The 25,251-nt window shown below is 31.1% G+C and overlaps 2 protein-coding genes across 3 annotated transcripts in view; one reads left to right on the top strand and one right to left on the bottom strand.

Moving 5' to 3' along the window:
* The window catches only part of MCU (Mitochondrial calcium uniporter), a 204,944-nt gene that overhangs the window by 141,300 nt on the left and 38,393 nt on the right, over nt 1-25,251 (bottom strand). The gene's annotated exons all lie outside the window — the stretch shown is intronic.
* jv (javelin) overlaps nt 1-25,251 on the top strand; it is a 155,900-nt gene that overhangs the window by 113,990 nt on the left and 16,659 nt on the right. The window contains exon 2 of the mRNA XM_076413361.1: nt 17,323-17,448. Coding sequence (XP_076269476.1) covers nt 17,323-17,448 — 126 coding nt within the window. The remainder of the gene's footprint in view (nt 1-17,322; nt 17,449-25,251) is intronic.

The following is a 25,251-nucleotide window of genomic DNA, read 5'->3' as shown; positions in this document are numbered from 1 at the left end:
TACGGAAAAATGATTTCTAAGATGAATGCTTTTGAACGAAGCTTTTTCATTATTAAAGTATCTGTTTGATATTTTTTACTGCTTGAAATCGGATTTTTGTAGGAACCTAAAGGATGAGCTAAGATCGTTTATTAATTTCTGTGCTCGAATAACCCGGGAAACGGGCCATGAATGGAGCGCATTAACCATTATTGAGGAATGTCCTTCTAACTTTCCGGTGATTGATATACGATGGGGCATTCAGAATCATTCTCAACATGCTTTATTAACCAACCAACCTTGACAACAAACCAGCTTTGACTTGCAATTATCAGTTGTACAAATATACGTATCAAATTTACAAAATCAGCAAACAAAACCAAAGTTTAATATCTTGTATTAGAAAATGTCGTCTTTAGTCAAAAGCCTTGGTGAGGTCCAAGAAACTTATGTTCTTAATTTTTGCAGTTACAATTACAGCCTAAATAATTACTTTTTCAACGATTTTTAATAATGAGTTCAGAAGATTGATTGGGTGGTAGGTAGGCGTAATTTGACTCCATTTTTTTAAATAACAGCAATATAGGCATGTTATATGATAGTTGGAATATTTCACAAATTGAAGATGAATTTGTGATATTTATTGTGAGTGTTGGGATGATTTCACAAGTTTAAAAATTTAGGTCAACTTTTGGACTCGAGCGGATGTGAAGGATTCTTAACTAGGATCTTATAATGGCTGTCAGCTGACGATGTTGCATTAAACATCATTTGGAGAGTGCTTTGGAATGTGTGAAAAGGCAGATACAACGTTGCAAAGTTTTTATGTTACGTTTGTGGATGTTATATGCTCGGTATACGTGGAAAAATTATGGCAGATGCACTCAAAGATATGTATTTGCAGTATTTTGGATTTGCTGTAGTAAACGCTGACAAGTCATGGGTACCAAAATTGTTTTGTAATGCGTGCACAACAAACCTGTACAAGTGGTCACTTGGTGAAAATATATAATTTTCATTCTGTGTGCTGAAGTTATGGAGAGCAAAGAAAAAACGATGTAGATGGTTGCTACTTTTGCTCGATGAATGCCGTTGGTATAAATGTAAAAAAAATGGCACAGTATAAATATCCTGACGTAACATCAATATCGAAGCCAGTTCAGCGTACGAACACTGCTCCAATGCCAATTTGTCGATGTGCAAAAAATGCCTTAAGAACTTAACCAAGTTGGGCGACACGAGCGACCAGCAAGGAGTGCGGCTACACCAAGATATAGCGAAAATCGAAAGGCGATAGGCGAAAGAATTTTGGGACGAAGACACGATCTGGGCGTTACTGTTGGACCCTAATGCGTGAAACAGATCCTAAGTAGTATAAACTACTCAGTTCAACCTTTGTTATAAACGACCTGTAATGGTGAAAACCGTATATAGTTGTGATTTTTAGATTAGCCAGGTGCTCTATCAGGAATACGAGTGGTAAAACAGTATCTAGACTGGTACTATTGCATTGTTTTGGTTGTAGTACTTCGACGTTTTTAAATTCAAGAAATTTCTCATGGTGTTTTTTCGTTTACCGTTGGTACACTTAAATCATTGGGGATATTCTTATTTATAATATACCAGGGAGCGTTAACAATGCTCGGAAGAACTTTGTTTTCATAAGTTTAGATCATCTTAATATTGAATATATTTGTGCAATTGGCTTCAAAAGTTGCTCATATAATAACATTTCATTGTAAAGTGATAATTTGGATTCTTGTCAGGTCATGTATCTTGCTAGCTTTTGACTAGACGTCGTGGCATTTAATAGGTCAAATAGATCTTCGTTAGGAAATTCACGTCACAAGCGTCACTCTGCAGAAACCACATTTTACCCAGGTCTATATCGTTCAATCTCGACCAGAGGAAATCAGTTGTTAAGTGTTGGAAATGTGTTGTTGATTTATTACCTGTTGCAACTCAATAATTGTGCATGTTAACTTTTAAAGCAATTTATCTAAAAATATATTTCAACTAGACATGAGGTTTCATCGAATTTAGGATCTTCAAATACTCTTATTTTCACAATGAAGGTTTATTATATGAATGTTAACTGATGTAACTTACCTTTTTCGTTTAGCATTTATGGCTCAGTAATAAAAAAATAGGTTAAACAGATGCCCTCAAAAAACTCTGGTCGCTCTAGGACAATATCACCTCTCGTGATCGAATTGTGATTTTTAGATTAACGAATACCAGGAGTACGAGTGATATTACGGTACCATGAACATGGTTAGTCATCTAAGGTTGAAAATACTCCTCCAATAGCTTTGTTTAGGGTTAGTTTTGGATCGGTGATACTATATAGCAATAGGTTTTTTAATGAAGAAGCTTAGCACTTGTGGTAATTAAATATTATTTAGGAAGTCACGATTTAATGTAAAAATTGGATACTTACTATGAAATCAATAACTGAAGAAAAATATTTCCTTGAATTTACCAGAAAAAAAAATTCACTAATGGAATGACAATTACTCCCTAAAAATTCAAGAATACTAATTGTGGAATATAACAGAAATCATACTGTAGGGTCATCCCAGTTATTCTGCACTACTAAACAAAATAGCTTAATATTGACCTTCTCTTAGTTTCAATCTAATTTCAACCGACTCAGTTTAATTAATTTCAATTTTCCACCACCGTGCTTGTTAAATATCCAGATATAGGTTTTCACAGATCATGTTTTAAATAATTAAACAAATAAAACAGTTTATTTAACGAAAATGAATTATCTCATTAAAAATAATAAAAATCGTGTCATACATTATTCAAATCGATGTTTTTGTGCTGTGTGACAATAAGTAAATAGCACGGCACGGTGTATTAACACTTTTTGCATATGAACCAAGGTTATTGACATAATGTTAAATATAGATACATGTCCGCGCATACACGGGAGAGAGACCATTTTCAGGAAACAAACATATTTTATTGCGTCTAAACAAAGGTACAGATCAAATAATAATACGTTTTTTATGCAAAACTAATTATTATGTTCGAGCTATTTTTACTGTGTACGAGGAGAGAAGGATTGTAAAAATCATCACTTTATCGCTTTTAGCAGCCGCAAGGTTCTTCATGCACCATGGGTTCCTAAAAATCCTTGATAATTTTTTGTGGTTTACGGTATTTTTCAATAAAATCCTATTAATTGGAAACGATTACTAATTATATTGAAAAAAAAAACGTTTAGATTTAGTTAATCATCATTTTTTATATCTTTTTTTTTTGGTGTTTTTTGTATGAAGTGATTAAATGCGGTGTATTCTGTCGATGACATGGTGTTCACTATTATTTTTTATAGTGATGTTGTATCTATTTTTGTGATTAACTTTTCCTTTATATTTTGTATATATCGTTCATTGGACCTGAGTTACCTGAAATTCAATGATCCAGAATCGATGAAATCGATTTGAGTGATGGTCTAGGTTATGTTGACTTTAAAAGCCTTGAACAAATTCGGTTTACTGGCATATAAAGCATTTTTTTAAATATTAAGAGTACCTGGCGTACATATTACAACTAGTTATTCACTATCTTATTATTTTTCCTTAATTTAAAACATGGCACACAGTTAACTAAACTAGTTCAAAAGGTTTTTGTTTCCCAAATCTCCAAGAAAATTCAAGCAATTTCTCATGGTGTTTTTCATTTACCGTTGGTTACAATGCTCCGAAGAACTTTGTTTTAATATGCTTAGATTATATTATTAATGAATATATTTGCGCAAATGGCTTGTTGACTTGACAATAGCTTGAAAAGTTGTCTATATAATACCATTTTATTGTAAAATGATTTGGATTTATGTCCAAACAACCACAATATTTCTACCAATTTTCTTAGCATGCTGTGTCAGGTCATATTTTGCTATCTTCTGACTAGACGACGTGGCATCTAGTAGGTCAAATAGCACGATCTCCTTTAGGAAATTCACGTCACAAGAGTCACTCTGCAGAAACCACATTTTACCCAGGTCTATATTATTCAAATTCGACCAGAGGAAATCGGTTGTTGAGTGTTGGAAATGTGTTGTTGATTTACTACCTATTGCAGTTCAATAATTGTGCTTGTTAACTTAGCAATTTATCTAAAAATACATTCCATCACTGGACATGATGTTTCATCGAACTTAGAATATTAAAATACTCTTATTTTCATAATAAATGTTTATTATGTGAATGTTCACTGGTGTAACTTGTCTTTATCGTTTAGCATTTATGGCTCAGTAATAAAAAATAGGTTAAATAGACGCTCTCAAAACAAAAGTCTGGTCCCCCCAGGTCCAGGCAATATCACTTTTACTTATCATAAAACTCTATAGATTTCGTAAATGCCACTATTCGATTACATGTTTTTAGTATATTAAGCAATTTAGTATTATTTCGAAATATTTGATTTGACAGTGGTGATGCCTATCTACCGCGTCTGATTGATTTATAAACTTGTCCTAAATAAATAAGGATAGTTGTTTTAAACGATTTATGTCACCCATGTTAAATCCAATAGAATATCATTTGCCATGCCATGTGCAAGCTTGAATTAATGATATTTAATTATTATATTCACCACTGTGGTGTCTTGGGGATGAGGCGTTATTTCTCGCACAGGTAAAGTTGGGAGGTTTTGTGAACAGACAGATATAAAATAATACGCATTGACTGATGTTTTTAAGTGAACCGAATACACATCAATTCAGTTAGATTGAATAACGCATGAGGCAAAATGAAGGAAAATTGGATAACTCGGTCCAGGCCCATATGAGCAGCTGCATCTTGCATTTTGTCAATTTCATATATAATGGTATCTTGTTGACAAATTGTTGACTTATTAGTTAACATAACAAGTCAATTGAAAAGTCCCCGGCCTGACACATAGATGGAGCCACTAGAATTAAATCCATATGTTTTTTAGTTAGCCATAAACATTTGACAGCTGTCGGATCATTAGTTTGTGAATTATAGCATTTTGAGTGAAGCAACTTTTGTTATTGTGAAAAAAATGGATAAAAAGAAATTTCGCGTGTTAAATAAATATTGCTTTTTGAAGGAAAAAAATATAACATATAACAGAAAGTGATTTATTTTTATTGCACATCACATGGCAATCTAGCAACGCAATGACACCTAACTGTGAATAGGTTACTAAATTCCCGACAAAACATTTTTGAGGACCTCCTACGAAAAAAGCGAATACTGTGAAGACAATGTGCCCATTATCCGTAAAGAAAAAGAAAAGCAATAACCAAAGAGTATTATGCACTGTTATTAAACCGTTTGAAATAATAAATAAGAAAATACGTTCTGATTAGAAGTAAATCCATTTCCATCAAGACAATATACACCAAAATCATAAAATTAAATTTAAAATTATTTAAATAGCCAGCGCAATTAGCGGATTTGGGCTCCAGTAACTTTTATCTAGCGCAAAATTTTTTAGGTCGAATGAGACATCGCATTAACAGCTTACTCGTTTGAAATTATATGAAATTAAAAGTAGATTATAGTGAAAAATATTTTAAAAAATAAGGATTTATTGAATAACCCTCGTACTAATAAAACGTTCCATATTAACCCTTAATTAAAAGTGAAATTAATTTGATTTCCTTGTAACTGTATACAGAATGTGCTTTCCCTTTCGTGCAACACGATATAAAAATATGAAAAATTAACCGAAAAGAACTGGTTTATAAATAAGTGGCGACCTTGAAATTACACGCGTTCCCAAAGAAACAGTAGCAAAAAATGTTTTCTTTTATCGAATAGTAAACAATCGAATTGTTATAAAAATGAATTGGGAGAAAAAAAAAAGATAAATCTATTGTGTATAATTAATTTTTTTTTAATCTAACGTTAATCGATCAAACATTATCAGAATATAGGTCTGAAATGGATAGTTAATCAGCTTTTATTCGTACATTAAGAAATAGACAGGATTGCTGAAAAAAATTAATTAATGGGGCATAAAACATCTTCATAAGTACGTCAATATCAGAAAATATTTCATTTGTAAATATGTTGGTAATATATATAAGCGAATATACGGACATATTTCAATGACAACATGAATCAATAATTGTTTTTGATTACGTCATATGGAATGAAGTATCTCAACATCTCTCAGCATCAATTTCCAATGGGTCTCAAATGTTTAGCGTTGGGAATTATCGAGTGAAAACAGTCGAATAAAAATTGGGAGAGGAAAGGACGGAGATAATTGCTTGGAGCAGTTAATTTTAAATGTGCTTATTTTTTCAACAGTAGTATAAGCGAGACGGAGATATACATATTCCTTCACGTACTAACTTTAAAAAAGAAAAGGAAAAAAATAATTACTGAATACTATTAACATGCAATTAATAATTTCATTTTAAACGAAGCAGAATTACTTTTATATTTGAATGTTCTGTGGATCTGTGAAAAGGAATAGAATAATACCCAACAAATGTCTTATCGTATTGTTAATTGCTATTTTCAAATAATATACTATAATGAATATAGACAATACAATAGAACTTAAACAAAACCTAAAAGCTAAAGATATATACAATAACTATAAATACTAAATAAAAATTAAACATATGCCTAATCATAGAAAAAAAAACTAATTCATGACATAATTAAAAATGATCGCACAATAACTACTGGAGCTTTTTAAATAAAGTAAATGCTTTATTTACGAATACTTTTTAACAAAAATCGATAGAGTATTCGAAATATTACCTACTATTACCATAAAAAAAGTATTTTACTATTTATTATTCACAATTTTAATCTTTTTACCCTGTTACATTAACAATCTTGAAAAATATAGTTCCAAAATGCTGCTATATTAATATACAAGATATTGTTATTTACAAGCAAACTACCAAAAAATTATAAAACTATATATTAACATATCACTACATAGTATAAAACTAAGTCGCCTTTTCTGTCCCTATATCCCTATGTGCGCTTAAATCTTTAAAACTACGCAACGGATTTTGATGCGGTTTTTTTCAATAGATAGAGTGATTCAAGAGGAAGGTTTATATGTATAATACATGTATAATATACTAAGGCAACATTGCTAATTTTAGAGGTTTCTAACGTGATGTCGTAAATTAACCTATTTTTTTAGGCTTATTTAGCAATTAGCAAAAACGCTGCCTAACCCTACGAGTTAGATCAAATTAATGTACTACAGTATTGTACACCATAAAAAGGTCTACAAAAAAGTCCGCGATGGTATATGTTTTTCTTATTAATCCTTATCGAATTAAGTTCCTTAAATACAGTGTGCAATTAATATAGATCAATATAGTTCCTTACAGCATGTAAATTAAACAAATATTTTCGGAGATATTACAAATTTAAATTTTGCGTTTAAAAATGTGTAATGTAATAAAAATTGTATGAATTTAGATATTCCAAAGATAGCAGGAAATCTTCATAGTAAGTATAGGGGAAGAGGAATTGTTTTACTCCAAATTTAATGCGTGCAGGCCAAGGGCAGTAATGAATGAACCAAAAATACTGGATCGATTTTAATCATGTTTTCATTGACTGACATAGGCATATATATTTTATGCCAGTGCAAAGTCGGAGCGGGCCGCTATGTTTTTATATACAACGTTCATATTTTTTCTGTAGTGTATTTAATTTAGTATCAGCATTGCACCCGTGCGAAGCCGGGGCGGGTCGCTAGTAAATCTATATAAGCATAAATTGGGTACAATTTTTGCCAAGGTCGCGGCTAAGACGACAGAGCCAGAATGTTAAAAATCAGTCGAATGAAACTAGAACCAATAATAGTAACTAAAAATACACGACTGAAACAGTCGATAGTAAATAGTAATAAAATCAATCGGACCGAAAATAGCGACAGAAAACAGTCACTGGTGAAAAGTAGTAAAATCAGTCGAACCAAAAATAGCGACTGAAGCAGTCGATAGTAAAAAGTAGTCAATTACTAAACAGTCGATAGTCGATTTCAGTCGATAGTTCCCAGTACTAGTCAAGATATTATAGGAAAAATGGCAAACGAGAATTAGTAAGTTAATACAAAATATTAAAATATTGGCACTTGGTCTACGGACAGGAAATAAAGTGGCTTTTTGGTTACTGGGGACGAAAAACAGAACGATAACAATACCAAGAAAAAAAATGGTAGGAATACCCTGGTAACGTTGCCACAAAACCATATCAAGATAATTTTGTAACATGTCAATGCCCATCCACATCCACATGGAACTTATCTTGAAATATAATAATGGGATATCCTACTCCATGTACTGTATTCTCTAGATGTTGTCCCTTGGGATTATCATACATTCTGACCAATCACATACGATCAAGCCGAACAGTAGTTCATTCTTTGGAAGATATCAAAAACCGAATCGGTTCTTGGTGTCCCCTCCAAAAAAAGACAAATTTTATCAACGCAGAATCTGCATATTGGGTCGATATTGTTTACACCAAGACTATATTTTCACAAACCAATATGTAATAATTTCTGTGTAATAAAGTTTTAAAATTTGATTACTCGTATTTTCAATCGTATTCATGATACTTTTCGTTGCGTTTGTTGTTTCAAAATATGTCTCCCATAAACTTCCACAAAACTTCGCCGACTTACTATAACAATTGTCTGTCAAAATTGGACATTTTTAATGCATACTTGATGTTATAATTTGTGAGAATGAAAAATCATATACTGTCTATGGTTACATGCCTAACTTCTAACAAGAATTTTTTTAAGTTCTAACGTGAGTAGAAACGTAAATATATATTACCATGACATAAACTTCTACGAAATTTGTTAAATAAACTTCACAAAATCACTTTTATATAAACACAGCTATTCAAACCAATACTAAAATAATTAACCACTTTAAATTTAGGTAACTGTATTTTTAGATACCCGTGGAAAGTAATCCATTAAACTTCGCTTGACGTTAGTGGAAACGGCAGTAGAGTCCAATTTCCGTTTTCGATCCTAATTGAAAAGATTTTGGAGCGTATTAAGGGTTTTGCCGGAAAGCCGACTAGAATAATAACTAAAATCATTAACTACACATGACATTAACTATTGAGGAATTGAACAAGATCACGTTGTTTTCAAATACACCGTGTTACCATGACATAGTTTGTAATATACGACAATAAGATACGAAAATAGCTTTGTAGAATATTTGACCTAATTATTTTACAAAAAAATGCAGCTAAACAGACATAATTACTATTAAGGTTTACAGATACATTATAGAACACTATTGGAAACGTTAGTTTCAACCTTTCAAGAATAATAATTTTAATGTTGAAGATCCAGAACATTATGGGGTGTATTTTAATAAAATCATCGACGTAATCAATTGCAACTTATACATTAGCACAATACAAATACAAAGTAACACCACAATGTTCGATACTAAGCTATAATAAGTAATATTCAAATGATCTCAGACAGGTGAGAAATAATAATAACAATACCAACAAATATAATAATAAAAATTAACGTAAACATTTGGAAGTTTTTCTAAAAATATAAATCTTAATTATAAGGATTGTCCTAAAATATTATGTCCAATGAGTTTCCTCATTGGTTTTTAACTAACTGCCTGTTCTGCTATTTTCTTCGTAATTTAAAAGAACATTTCGTGACCTGAATATTAGGAATATTCGGTCTGATTTAAGATATTCAAGTCTTACACATAAAACAACGAAAGCAATGTTATCTTGACTTATTTAAATCAATTATGTTATATTTTCTACTTAGTATTAACGATATATTAACGATAACAATATATTTAGTTCAAACTGGTTCAGGTCTAGTATAATTAATAATAAGAACTAATTATTCTGAATGATAAAAACGTAAAATATTGGGTTGAGAAATAAATTTGTTGCGTTTCTTTAAATAAAATTCAACATACTTTCTTATGATGTGAAAATTACTTTATTTAAATTATTTGGTTTAAGTAAATTCTTATTCCTTCTTACACCTCTGTGGTTTCTGGATAACAAATTAAAATAATGGATTTTCATGATACTTTTAAACAAGGTAGTGTTGCTAGTTCCGAGTTTCTTCATCATCACACATTAAGCTTCTTTCTATAACAATGTGTAAACGGTTTAAAAAAACTTTGTGTTCCATATCAATATCGACGGTGATATAACAGGACAATTGAAAAGTCCCCAGCCTGACACATAGATGGCGGTACTCAAATTAAATCCATATGTTTTATAGTTAGCCCTAACCCTCAAAAGATGCGTGTATAAATTTGATAGCTGTCGGATCATTAGTTTATGAATTATAGCATTTTGAGTGAAGCAACTTTTGTTATTGTGAAACAATGGATAACAAGGAATTTCGCGTGTTGATAAAAAATTGCTTTAAAAAAATGCAGTTGAAGCAAAAACTTGGATTGATGCCTAGTTTCCGGACACTGCCCCAGGAAAATCAACCATCGAGGATTGGTATGCTAAGTTTAGACGTTGTGAAATGAGCACCGAAGACGGTGAACGTAGTGGACGCCCAAAAGGGGTTGTTACCGACGAAAATATTTAAAAAAATCCCAAAATGATTTTGAATGACCGTAAATTGAAATTGAATGAAATAGCAGACACTCTAAAAATATTAATTGAACGTGTACATTATATTATTCTGGAATATTTGGGTATGAGAAAGCTCTATGCAAAGTTTGTGCCGCGCGGGTTCACATTTGAGCAAAAACAACGACGGGTTGATGATTCGGAGCAGTGTTTGAAGATGATCAAGCATAATAAACCCGAGTTTTTGCGTCGATATGTGACAATGGATGAAACATGATAATATAATTTCACTGCGAAGTCCAATCAACAGTCATCCCAGTGGACTGCACTTTTCATTAACTACCTTGAAAAAGGAAGGACCATCAACAGCGACTATTATATAGCGTTATTGGACCGTTTAAAGGATGAAATCGCCGAAAAACGGCCGCATTGGAGAAAAAGAAAGTGCTACTGCACCAAGACAATGCACCATGTCACATGTCAGTGAAAACGATGGCAAAAATCCATGAATTGAGCTTCGAATTGCTTCCTCATCCACCGTATTCTCCAGATCTGGCCCCCAGCGACCATTCTCAGAACTCCGATCTCAAAATAATGCTCGCTGGGAAGATATTTTCGTCGAATGAAGAGGTGATCGCCGAAACTGATGCCTATTTTGAAGCAAAGGACAAATCGTACTACAAAAATGGTATCGAAAAGTTGGAGGGTCGCTATAATCAATTATGTTGAATAAAAAAAACTAATTTTGCCAAAAAAATGTGTTTTAATATGGTAGGCCGGGGACTTTTCAATTGACCTGTTACTGATTTCACACCTTTTTTGACGAAAAGGCAGTAGATTTTTATAAAAGATTTTAGTATATATCGCACAAATTCGTTACATAAAAAAGTCGAAATCAAATAAAAAATCCTTCAAATATCAATAAGTAATCAATGAAAAAGAAACTAATCTTATCATATTGATACAAAAATAAATATTTAATAAAATATTATGTACATAGGTTTAAAACACTATGGATGAAGGTATTTTGATATTTTGCAGTAAGTCACCATGAACTCTTAGAATTTTTTAGTGATATCTCAGTCAGTAATTTCTCCATATTACTGTAATGATTATTCTATAAAAATTTTACACTCACATAAATAATTTTGGTTTCATACATCTCTATAGAGGTGTTTAAATCCGCGACCACTTTTACAATGTTACCGCATTGGCTATTCCGTTAGTATTGAACAAATATTCATAAAGACATGATTTTTAAATCACTTCACTATACTCAAGGTAAGAAAACAACTCCAGTTGACAACTGCAACACCACTCAATTTTTGATAATCCTGCGCTGTAACGACGATAATGGTTTGCTGAACCCATTTTCAAACCAGAATCACTTTTGACTTAAGAAAACGAAAGAAACTACCTGTTCTATAGATTGTTTAAAACTCTCTTCGTAAAACAAATTTCCTCAACGCTATCTACTTGGACAATCGATAGTAAAATTAAAACTCAAAATATTAGTGTCAATAGAAGTTGAACATTGTTGTTAATGCTTTACAAAATCACTGTTAAAACTGACGATTGAATTATGGACATGGAATACAGATGAAAAATCACAAATAGTTCAAAAATTTATATTCAACGAGAACAAAAAACTGTCAATTCCAAGTTAACGGTAGTAGACAAATTTGAATATTCCTAAATAAGGAAATAGTTAATTTCAGTAATTCTATTAATGATCTCTGTTTTTATGTATTTTGTAAAAACTTTTTTCTTTTTTACATTGCAACTTTCGTTTCTTTCAATTATTTTATTACTATCCAATTATGAGTAAAATCAATCTGCCTTATACTTTTTAGTATTGAATTCGAGTTTTTTATTATTAAAATTAAGATGGCATAAAAACTTCAATCATTTCAATAATGAAATTAGACTGGCTATATTTCACGGTTTCCGTTTTTTACCGAAATTCTCTTGTACTTAAAATTATTTAAAACCAAAAATTAATTACTTTTTTAACACCGTTAAAAAGTTGCGAAAACGTTTTTATTTATATTTTTTTTTATTTTACGCGTTCCGTATACATTAAATAAACTTTATGTCTTGATTATTTCGTCAGTTGTTAAACTCAATAAATATATTTTGAGCCTCTTCCACGGGATGCTCCATTAAATTTCAACAGCACTAGACGTGAGATGAAAGAAAAATAGTCCAATTTCCATTTTCGATCCTAATTGAAAAGACTCTAGAGGGGTTTGGAAAGGTTACCATAAATAAAAATCGAACAGCGTAATAAGAGCATTTTTATGGTTAATTCGTAAATCCAAAATGCATTCATCAGGAAATGAGTGTTATAATTTTAAAAATATATTTTTTGTTTATATAATAAACTGATTTATTACAAAATAGTTCGTGGAAACTACACAAATGCCCATTTTTATTTTTTTCTTAATATATTTACTGAACAATTATTTCTGCCTAGATTTTTTTAATAAGAATACAGTTTTACAGTTTTTAGCAACGAGTAATTTTGCTTCATATTTTTTGTCTAAATATAGTTTAATAACAATCTATTACCATTCGAATTAGTTCATAGCGTTTAAAAATAAACTAATTGCATATAAATATACAGCTGTATGTATATGATGCTTATACATGTTGTTATTGACCTGCATGTATATGTATTCAAATATCAATCAACGACCATTGATTATTTACCAATTTTAAAACTGGAATACCACTGTCGTTTTTCCGTAAATGTTAATTACTATATACAAAAGCATTCAAGAAAATTGATTCATTAGTCGTAAAAGAATGAGGAATAAACTAATAAGCAGGACTATCAACTAACTATTAAAAATGTTGAATTGAAAAAAGAAAAAGTATAGTAGCTACAGCCGCGGACTTCTGCATTAGGTAACTTAGATTTTCGCCATGGGATAAATGGTTGGTTAAAACCAAGGACATAAAAACCAGCAAGTAATAACTATTCAGATACTTAAACGTATATTTCTTGCTTTATATATAACATTTCAACATAAACATACTTTAACAATTACATTTACTCATTCTATCTCCACGTATAAAACAAAATACCTGGTACAGTAAATAATAACAAAGAGTCATCCAATTTAGTACAATTAATTCCAATAAACCCTTTTCCGCGATCGTTTCAGGTAATTACCTATATATGAACTTAATGACTTACTTAAACTAATTAGTAGTAAACACAAGTCTTTATATAGTTTTTCTAGTGATTCTAAAAACCTTAATTAAAAATGTCCTTTAAATTGCTAAATAATAACTGTAATCATAATGATCAATAGCTATATATAGAAATTTTTTTTTCAAATACATATGGATTTAGTTTACAAATATTAGCAACCAACTTCTTGTCAACGTTCGATTTTCATGTATTCAAATTCCTTGACAAAATAATCTATTAAATTTCAACAATGCTTGACGTGGTAACGATCGGAACCTATTTCCATTTCCCATGCTAATTGAAAAGATTTAGTAGGATATTAGAGGGCGTTGTTAGAATATTGACTAGCATAATGGAAATAATTAGGGAATTATTACGAAATATTGGTAAAATAGAATTTACATCTAGGTTTTATAACAAATGAAATTGTTATACATATATATTAATTTGCAAATATTAATGTAAGCGGTTTTTTAACGTGATAAATAACCTTCTATTTTATATACCAAATATCTATAAATAATTTTTAACTTTATAAGTAATTTTTATTAGTATTTTTACTGCTGATGACGTCTCTTGATGCTATTGACCTTGTGTATTAAAACTTGCCAATAAATTAGCTGTAAATATAAAATCGATAATGATAATTAGATATTGTCAGTTATTGATAGGCATAATGTATTCAACAGTCTAATGATCAATCTTGGTTATGCTGAAGATTTCAGAAGAAGAAAACACGTTATTAGTATATATGATTATGTTGTATGTATTGAAATAAAAATATTTAATAATCATAGAATATATTATTACATGAAGTGCCAGATAGATATAGTTTAATTATTTATTGTAAATTTCTTAAAATAAATTCAAAATTCCAGTATAGACAATACTCTTGAAAACCTTTTATGAAACCAATGCTTGGTAAGCAATTGAATGATGATAACACTTACATAATACTTAAATAATAAAAAAAATGCTTCCGACAATTTGTTGCGTTTCATGGAGACCTAGAGTAAAAAAAATAAATCAAAAAAATTCTCGGCTAATACAAAGCCTAGCCACACCTCCACGAAAACACAGTGGTATATCATATACAGTGATTCAATCACAAAAAAAGGGATAATTAATTTCATTATAGTGATCAGAGAACCATCTGGTTATTCGAAGTACTATGGCCAAACCAATGAAATACTAAGATGAACTTTAGTATTAAATTTAAAAATGAAAAATTGAACCTTAGAACAAAAAACTTTAGTAATCAATTTCACCAGCATCTTTTCTTGTATGTATAACACTACCCTGGTTAATTTATTTTATAGAATATACTACTTGGAACTCATTTATCATTACTCCTTCTTTTTGCTGTTTAACATATTCCATTCCATTTCCATTTCAAGTTTCTTAGACTCCCTTTACTTATTTCCACACGAGATATAAGGCATATTCTATGATGGGTTTGCATGTAAGGTTTCATTATATATTCAAATATATATTATACCAGGTGATCTAGTAAATTTTGCAGTAAATAAAGATTGTATGGCTTAAAATACATTTTCAAATGCATTAATTCAATACAATCCGCCTGAACTTATTTTAAAACACTTGTCTTAGTGATTTTATCACATCTTCATTGGATAAAAATATTTTACGCATACATTTTTTAAGATATGAAACAGTCAGTAGAATTAGTGGGAGCTAACTCTGGCAAATAGGAAGGTTGTTGATACGATCAAAAATAAGTTTTTCTTCTCAGATAAACTGATTTTTCTCGATAATTTTATGTACAGCTGGCTTATGAGATTCAAATAATAATCTGAAGTTATTATTTTAACATAAATATAAACTGTTATAAAAACAAAATGTCAGTAACAAACAAACAAAAAAAATATCAATGACCAAGACTATTATAAATGCCAATAAATATGTTGTTTTCATTTTGGCTTATACAGATTTTCCAATGTTATAGTTGATGGGAACTTATTAATATATTTATATTTTATTTTATTACAGGAAACATGTTTTGAGCTAATAAAAAAATGTTGAAATTTCAACAAGTCAAAAATTATCAACAAGAATGAGTTTTGCAGTTTTTCATAATGGTTTTTTTTTAATAATTTTAAATATCCCAATAAGAAAATATTTGGCTCAAACACACATTTCTAACAATAGATAACATGAGTACTTTCAGACGTGTGCTTACAAACCAATTAAAAGGTACAAAAGTGTAACGAACGTACTTCAATTGCTGTGAAAACAGATTTTGCGCGCCCCATTTATTTTCAACGAGACTTGACGTAAGTGAGAGAGAATGAAGTCCCATTTCCATTTTCTCTCTGAAAAGCTTCAGAGCCCTTTCGAAAAGTGATTTGTCAAAGGAAAACTCAAAATAAACAGTTGTTTTTAACCACATAATACTTTAATGCCAGTTTACGTAACAATAGAGGTTTTTTGTCAAGAACCAAAAAAATTAAATCGTGATATTGTTTATATTTGAATATTATACAGTCAACGTAATTATTTATATTGTGTTAAAATTGCGTATATTTCATGATATTTAATATCAAAGCGTTCTGAATACTCTTATCTGATAACATCCTTTGACATTATCAATTTAATCAATATCAAATATGAACACTCACTGCGCAGCTATAGACATAAACTTATTAGCGATAACATATGGAACCACCCATATCGCTGTAAAACAGAAGATTTGAGAGCGTTCGACAGAATTAAAAAAACCACGAGCTGTATATCAAATAAATATTATGTATAATTACGAACTATTTAAAACTGTTTATCATTCTATTATTTAAAAAAATAGTAGAAGAAGTACTAAAATATTATAAATAAAGTATTGATAAATAAATATAAAAATGATTAGTGATATATCGATTTTTTTGGCCGTTATTTTTCGATAGTTTTTCAAAAATATAATAAGTAACTACATTTGACAGCATTTTATCCATCTTTCATGAAAACATAACCAAAACTTAATGATTGAATTGAATTAAATTTGAAAATTTTAAAGATAATAAGATTAAATCGAATAATTTAAAGATAACTTCTGTAAAATGAGAAAAAACTAAAAAAAAACGAAAAAAATTAAAACATAACAAGATCAGAATTTACCAGCATGATCTTGATTCTTAAGTCAAATGTAATAATGTAATAAGGAATTTTGTACGTAAGTTGTCTTGAAATTAGTAAATTGACAAATTCTATTATTATTGTAACATTTTGAGAGAACTGGATGTAAAATGATCCAGTCTGAAGAATAAAAAAGCTGTTTATAAAACTGCTCATTTGCTCGATTTATTTCCCTTTGATTTCTGGTTCTTATTTTACATCAAAAAAGTTTTCCTTTATATTTCCGCGAATATGTTCGATGTGAATAAAACCCTAATTATTTTAATCCTTATTTATAAATCTAGATTTTTATTAATTTTTATTTCGTTATGCCATTAAGTTCTGATACAGATTGTAAAGCATTGTTGTTATTTTTAACAAAACATTAGATGGTTTACTCAATAAACCGAGAAAAGTTACACCTAAACCGCTAATGATCTTTTATAGGCTTGACCACTGTCTCAACAACCTGAAACTCCACTCCAACGTTTCTCTGGATGCCCACCACCTAAGCTCTTCCAAACTCCAGTTCACCTGTCTCAAACGGAAAAAAGTTTATCCGGATCGCAAGAGGTAACAAGATATAGATAATATTGGTTTGTTCCGAAGGAAGTTCCGAACGTAGAATATAAAATAAATGTCGGGAGACACAGCTCCGAAAGTTTTATCTCCATTACAAGAACTGTCCGTTGTTGAAAATAACTTTAAATGTTCAAATTTAGTTGTGTACTGGTTTTCTTTACAGTCACAATATTTACGAGCTTGTTTGCATCATACGTAGTTCAGTTATTTTTACAAAAAATATTTTCAGATGTACCGCCTTAAATGTCAAAATAAAAAAACATAGCTCATATTAGGCATATGTCTTGTCCAGATACATTCTAGTTGGTAAAAGTTAATAAACTAAATATATAACATATGAGCTGAAAAGTTTTTGTTGTTCAAAATTGGCTTTATTCATCAACGCAATCTCCAAGAGCCATACAATCATTCCACCGCCGCTCTAACATTTCAATACCACTTTTTGTCACCAGTTGCTGTCCACTGTGATGGATACACGTGTCATCCGTTGTCACATATCGACGCAAAAATTCCGGTTTGTTCAAACATGGCCAAACATTGCTCAGACTCATCAACATGTTTTTGTTTTTGGTCAACAGTGAGCAAACGCGGCACCCACTTTGAGCTTTCTCATAGTCCAATGCTCATGTATTATAAAAAGACGCAACTTCGCTTTTCAATCATTAAAAACGATTTTGTGGATTTTTTAATGTTTTTCTTTTGATATTACCGCCTCATTTGGAATTCCACTGCATTCTGCATCATCGATATCTCTACTACCACATTTGAAATCAGAAAACCAACGTTTTATTGTTGTTTCTGATAGAGCGGGGTCGCACACTCTTCAATCCATTGCTTCGCTTGAATGGTATTTTTTTCCCATCAACAAACAGTGTAAATTTGAAACACGAAATTGTATTTGATTCATTGTTTTGAAAATAACAAACGTAGTGTCACTATAACTCACAAAGATATCATATATATCACGAAACTATAAAAAATGACATTTTCAACATTCATTACTTAGGTTGTTTAATTTGGAGAAATCTGCTGTCAAAGCCGATCATACACTTTTACAAACCTAAGGTGCTGCAGCTTCATCATATCCCAGTTGTGGATTTTAAATTATTTAAAAGTGATGATTTTGATATCAAAAACAAAGAAAATAATGAATGAAACTTATTAGATAAAAACCCAACTCAACTCTAATAACTCAAAACTTAATTCAAAAACTCTCAAAGGACTCTCAGATAATGCATCTGCTGGTGAATCAACCGTTTCCAGACATTTACATATATATGTATGGGAAACATTAAAAAATGGTTACAACATGTAAATGACTTACTAGACAATAAAGGAAATATATTTCTTAAACACTATAAAATAACATTTCATTATTTTTATTAAACTTTTTACGTTGGTACTTAATTTTAAAGATTTAGATCGATATATCGATATTTTTCTTGGTGGCCAACACCCCTAATCCCAAGCGCAAAAAGTCACGGGCTAGTCCTAGAGAGCGATCCAAAGTTTTGTTTTACACACAAGTGAAAAAATGATTAAAATACATACAAGTACCTAATACATAATTTTTAATCAACAAAATTCAAAATAAAAAATACTCTCTTTTCAACATACTTATATATTTCCACTATACCAATATATTTCTGGTCTTTCTAAAATAAATACGCATTATTATTAAACAATTTCATTATCATTTTATAAATAAACAATTACTTAGATTATCAACAATTTATTTCCTTTTCTATATTATATTTCCATTTTTATATTATAAGTGCTTTTTTTCTGTTCATAGTAAATTTGTTGTAAACTTTTTCAAGATACATTATCATAAAATACATAAAATAAGTCCCAGGCCATTTGAGAAAATAAAAAAGATACTAAAACGTTTACTGAAAAATACGTTTTTTAATTTTTAACAAATTTAACATTTTCTCTTTACAATTAGTCAAATCATCACCATAATAACAGTTCTATCCAGAACTTAATTACATGAATCAGATATTAATTAGATAAGAGATAATAATTAGATTGAGGTTAATTGAGACATATATCCGCTCCACAAAAATTGGGAAGAGAAAGTAATCCAAGAGCGCAGAATCTCGTGAATACTGCATGAGGAAGCAATGCAATGAATATTTAATTCATTAAGTCCTCCTACGTGATAACATATGCGCGAACTGGTGCATTCTCTTGATTCCATTATTCAAGAGCTATAAAAAGTTCGCCGTCACGCATCTCTAGAAACTGATACTCTCAACAAATTGAACTATTTTCTTTTGAATCCTCTTGCTAGATCATTTGTCTTAGATATACATAGTACAATGCTGTTTAATTTTCTAGGCTTCAACATAAAACCTTTTTGTATTTATTTTATGTAATATGTCATATACAGCTCTTTTGAAAATAAATATCTCACAATTTCGATGGGGATTATTTTTCGGATCATTGTATTCAAACAAATATTGTCCTGAATTCATATACGAGCATAGGAGGTGATGGTGGTCACATTCAAATAAATACAGTTTTCATTTGAGGAGGGGGGGGTTAAAATCATACGGGCTTGGCAAAAATATTTATAGATGTGATAGGGAATTGGGGCTTGTGCTAAAGGATCTTAACCATTACACAAGAAAAACTATTTTATTAAAATTTTTATTAAATATTTTACTTAAAAACTGTTTTATTTTATGGAAATAAGAGACGACATGTCGAACGACGGTACAAAGCGATACTGAAGGTTCTTATCTATTAGAAAACAGAGTAACCCATAACTTGTTCGCCATTCAGGTGGTTTTAAAATATATGGCCGGATAGTTAAAACACAGTTCATGGTGTCCCTCTATGGAATGGTTTTTGAAGTTTTGGTGACTCCACATTCCAATAGTCTACAACTAAGAAACTGTAATCCGCCTTTAGTAGCCATTCATCCTGAACTGCAAGCTCCTGTCCAAATTCCAGTATATTATGTTAATTCACAGCAACTTCAGTTCGTCTTTGGTGGCCTTACACCTGGAACTGTGATGTGCGTACCGGGAATCCATAGAATAGAAGTGTTTTTCAAATCTTACTTAGAATAGTGTATGGCTAGAGGTCGTTAAGCACCTTCAATCCACCTTTTATGACCTTACAACTTCAGTTCCTTCAACTGCCGAACGATTATCAACCCAACGTCAACCTGTAACCCTAACTACTGCGCCAGTTATATTTTGTAAGAGGATATTAAACAAGAAAACTATTATTTTACGGATAAACAAAAAGGCGACATGTTGAACGACGATACAAAGCGATACTGGGGGGTTTTTATCTATTAGAAAACAGACCAACCGTCTCATTGTTATCATTCAGGTAGTTTTAAAAAAGATAGCCGGATAGTCAGGGCCGTATTACATAAAATATATATACTAATATATAATATTACTAATATTTTGACGACATGAAATGAGTGTGGGTTAAATATACTTGTATGTAGTTCTCAAATTAAAAATTAGACTAAATTAATCTTAAGTGAATATTAATATTTACTTTGCTTTAGAAATAACAAGTGATCTAATTATGTTTGAAGCTATTAAGCTGTTAATTAAGCCTCCAATCCATTTAAGGCCCTTGCAGTTTTTCTATAGCTTTAGACAAAAATGTACTGGTTGCCATAATGAATATATCGTCATCAAATATTTGAAGTATTCGGATATATCGTGAGTATAGGATCGATATAGGCGTAGCCCAAAGCTCCTACCCTGAGGAAATCCAGTCGAAAAATGTCCATTTATTAAAAATTGTTCCGTGGCAACAATTTTCTGATCTTGTACATCAGTTCCAAATGTACTGGTTGCCATAATGAATATATCGTCATCAAATATTTGAAGTACTATTTCTTTTGTTGTTCGGATATATCGTGAGTATAGGATCGATATAGGCGTAGCCCAAAGCTCCTACCCTGAGGAAATCCAGTCGAAAAATGTCCATTTATTAAAAATTGTTCCGTGGCAACAATTTTCTGATCTTGTTCTGTGAGACGTCCAGGATCGATCGTTCGATCGATTGTAAAGTAATAATTCCAAAATCCAAATTCGAAATCCGATATATTTACAAGTCCTATACTTCTTCACCGTAAATTCTACTTCAAGACAGAACCAACTTAATAAAGGATAATAAATGTTCCCTTTCATTTGTACATAAAAAAACGAAGGAATGTTGTACCTAAACAATATATCACCTTAGGCAAAAATCCACCAAGAGAACGAAGACAAAACTCGACCCAATTTACAAAAGGAAGAGAAACAATTTAATGACAGACCTTTTCCGATCGGCTTGTTTGTTAACCGGCTTTCAACCCTTGTTTGTCCGTCCTCGTAATTGAGTCTCTTCGTCTACGAAATAATAATGCAGGAACCTTGGCCGGCTCCACCGACGCGCCTTTGTATGTCACCGAAAAACCGCTTGCCGCACGGTAAAGGCGAATTTTTAAATCGACTTCCAGCTTCGCCACGGCATTAATCGAGGATTTTTCAGGCGGAATTCCCATTTTCTGTTGTGGTTTAAAAGCATTATATTATTCCAGTTTTGTGGTTTCCCGCAGTGTCGCGGATTTGTATGAAATGTTAAATAAATCTTGACGTCAACTGACGTTAAATGTTGCGTATTCATGTAAGGAATGTAAATTAATTTTTAGATTTTTTTTACATTTAAAGTTTTATTGAGAAGAATTGAGGTATGAGAAAAAAGCAGAAGTATAGTCTTCACGCGTATTATTAATCTTAAAACCACAGCAATATATTATATTATTGATTACATCTTACATTAAATATGCTTAGTACAATCTTAATTTACAAATTAATTTATTACTACTGCTCTATTGCATTAATACAAAAGCAAGACGAGTACGGGATTAATACATCAATATGTGTTTCCTAAATTAAAATAAAACTAAACTACTTAAGCTATAGTTAAGAATCTACTTAACACTAAACAAGTTAGTGTGGCTTGTATTGCTTCCATTTTGCTACGATTTAGCAACCTTATTTCATGTTTTAAGGCGAAATCTTGCATCAGTTTGTATATCCATTTGATTTCAAAGTTGTCGTGCAGCTCTTCGTTGGTTACGTGGCGATAAGCGCTGATAATTAAGCGTGGAACTTTGTTTTGGGTGCGTTGGATTTTGTTTTGTTTTGATGTTTTAGTGTAATCTCATATTTGCACACCATAGGTGCAAAGTGGCTTTATGATTGATTGAAAAATTGAGATCTTCCAATTAACCAATATAATTGCTTGACTTTGAGTTAACGTATCCCAGGTTGAGCAAACTTTGTTGTTCTATAAGAAAAACACGACGGTATGTTCTGAAATAAATATTGAAATATATTCTGATAACGTTTTCATTTCAAAAACGTATTTTCTCAGAAAAATTGATACAATATACATCAATGAAAACATTTTCCATCATTTTCTACTTTTTCCAATCTTTCTGGCAACGAAACCGTAATTCAACATTACTAATGGGAATGGTAATTTTAGTATATATTTGTGTATCTACACTCTTTTTGGATATTTCCCATCGCATGTAAACATCTAGACACAGTTCATTCATAAAGTGCTAAGCTGTGTGAGAGCTTTTTGAGAATTTGCGCTGGGTTTTCGTTCAATAATTCTGATAATTATTGGCCTTTGAAGTTTTTTGCTTCTCCAGGATGATTGTTGTCATAAACATCAAAATTACTATTTTTAAATCGTTGAAACCAATACTGACAGTTAGGATACCATCAGGGCATCACTTTAAGTTTTAAAAAGTATATGTGCAATTAATGCAATTTTGAGCATTCCATGATAAGAGTATACACACACTGAATAACATAATATTAATGAAGAAGTGTTATTTTATGTCAATCACTCTGTTGTGTTATTTAGCGACTATCAACACACTAACTTAATTTCTACGAGCAGTAAAATTTTTTAAATAACCTTTAGACCCATCGAGATTCGATCCTAGTACATTATTATCAATGAGCTAAACTCTTAGCCCGCACCAGTTATCATAACTATTGATACTTCGCATTCTCACAAATAGATGTCGTCGATCACACTCCACACAATGCCTTACGTGCAAACACCTAAAATAGGGTTTCATTGAAAAAAATACCTGTAGTATTACTGTTCAATAATAACAGGTCATTGAAAGATCCTCGGCCTGACACATAGTTTTTTAGTTAGCCTTAACCCTCAAAAGATGCGTGCATAATTTGACAGCTGTCGGATCATTAGTTTGTGAATTATAGCATTTTGAGTGAAGCAACTTTTGTTATTGTGAAAAAAATGGATAAAAAGAAATATCGCGTGTTAAAATATTGCTTTTTGAAGGGAGAAAATACAGTTGAAGCAAAAATTTGGCTTGATGCCGGGTTTCCGGACACTGCCCCAGGCAAATCAAGGATTGGTGTGATAAGTCTAGACGTGGGGAAATGAGCACCGATACGGTGAACGCAGTGGACGCCCAAAAGAGGTTGTTACCGAATAAAACATTAAAAAAATTCACAAAATGATTTTGAATGACTGTAAATTGAAATTGAATGAAATAGCAGACACTCTAAAGATTTCAAATGAACGTGTACATCATATCATTCACGAATATTTGGGTATGAGAAAGCTCTGTGTAAAGTGGGTGCCGCGCGAAGTCACTGTTGACCAAAAACAACGAGGAGTTGATGATTCGGGGCAGTGTTTGAAGATGATCAAGCGTAACAAAACCCGAGTTTTTGCCTCAATATGTGACAATGGATGAAACATGGCTCCATCATTTCACTCTGAACTCCAAGCGACAGCCATCCGAGCATCCACCGCATTCTCTAGATCTGGCCCCTAGCGACTATTTCCTGTTCTGAGATCTCAAAATGCTCGCTGGGAAGAAATTTTGGTCGAATGAAGAGGTAATCGCCGAAACCGAGATCTATTTTGACGCAAAGAACAAATGGTACTACGAAAATGGTATCGAAAAGTTGGAGGGTCGCTATAATCAGTATATCAGCCTTAAAGGGAATTATGTTGAATAAAAAAAGCTAATTTTGCCAAAAAAATTTACTTTACTATGGTAGTCCGGGCTACTTTCATTTGACCTGTTATCAATGTAAATCAATAAAATATATAAATTGTACGATTAAAAATATATAGCAGATTGTTTGATGGATAACAGGAACACGATTTATAGCTTGAAATATACGTTAAAATATTCGCTTGTAATTTTGAGTTGTAGGTAAAACCAAATATTTAAATTATAAAAAAATAAATTGGTATATATTTTATTAAATACATTTCTTTATTGATAATTTATGCATCCTTTCCTGAAGTAAACATCCGGAGAATGTAGAAATACGCTGTCGTGACAACTATTTATCGTATCTCGATGAAAATTTGTTTTCTGCGAATGCATTTTTGAGAAATGTGAACTACACGTCAAATGGAGCCACATTAAACCAAATTTTTATTTTCAGTTGAACTGATAATACCATAATACCATATAATAAATTTATTTTTAATCAGTTTAAAGATAATTCTGATATAAACTCGACATTTACGACCGAAAGAAAAAATTGTCTGATTTCTGAATTTTAACTGGTTTCAAAATCGAAGTAGTGGATTCACACACTTACAAAGTGTCATTAATAACCAGTTGATTAGTGTTCTTTTGATTCAGGATTACAGTGGTAGATTACAACTGTCTTCTGCAATATTTTCAGCATTTGCAACAAAATTTTTGTGGTTTTATTTATGGTTTTTTAGGGTAAACTGATATGGTTCGGTGAA

This window comes from Rhynchophorus ferrugineus, unplaced genomic scaffold, assembly GCF_030347505.1.
Source record: "Rhynchophorus ferrugineus isolate W39M unplaced genomic scaffold, kcgeb_rfMv2 rfM9, whole genome shotgun sequence".
Lineage (NCBI taxonomy): Eukaryota > Metazoa > Arthropoda > Insecta > Coleoptera > Curculionidae > Rhynchophorus > Rhynchophorus ferrugineus.
Note: the sequence above shows the minus strand (reverse complement) of the source record. Positions and strands in the feature narration are given on the sequence as shown.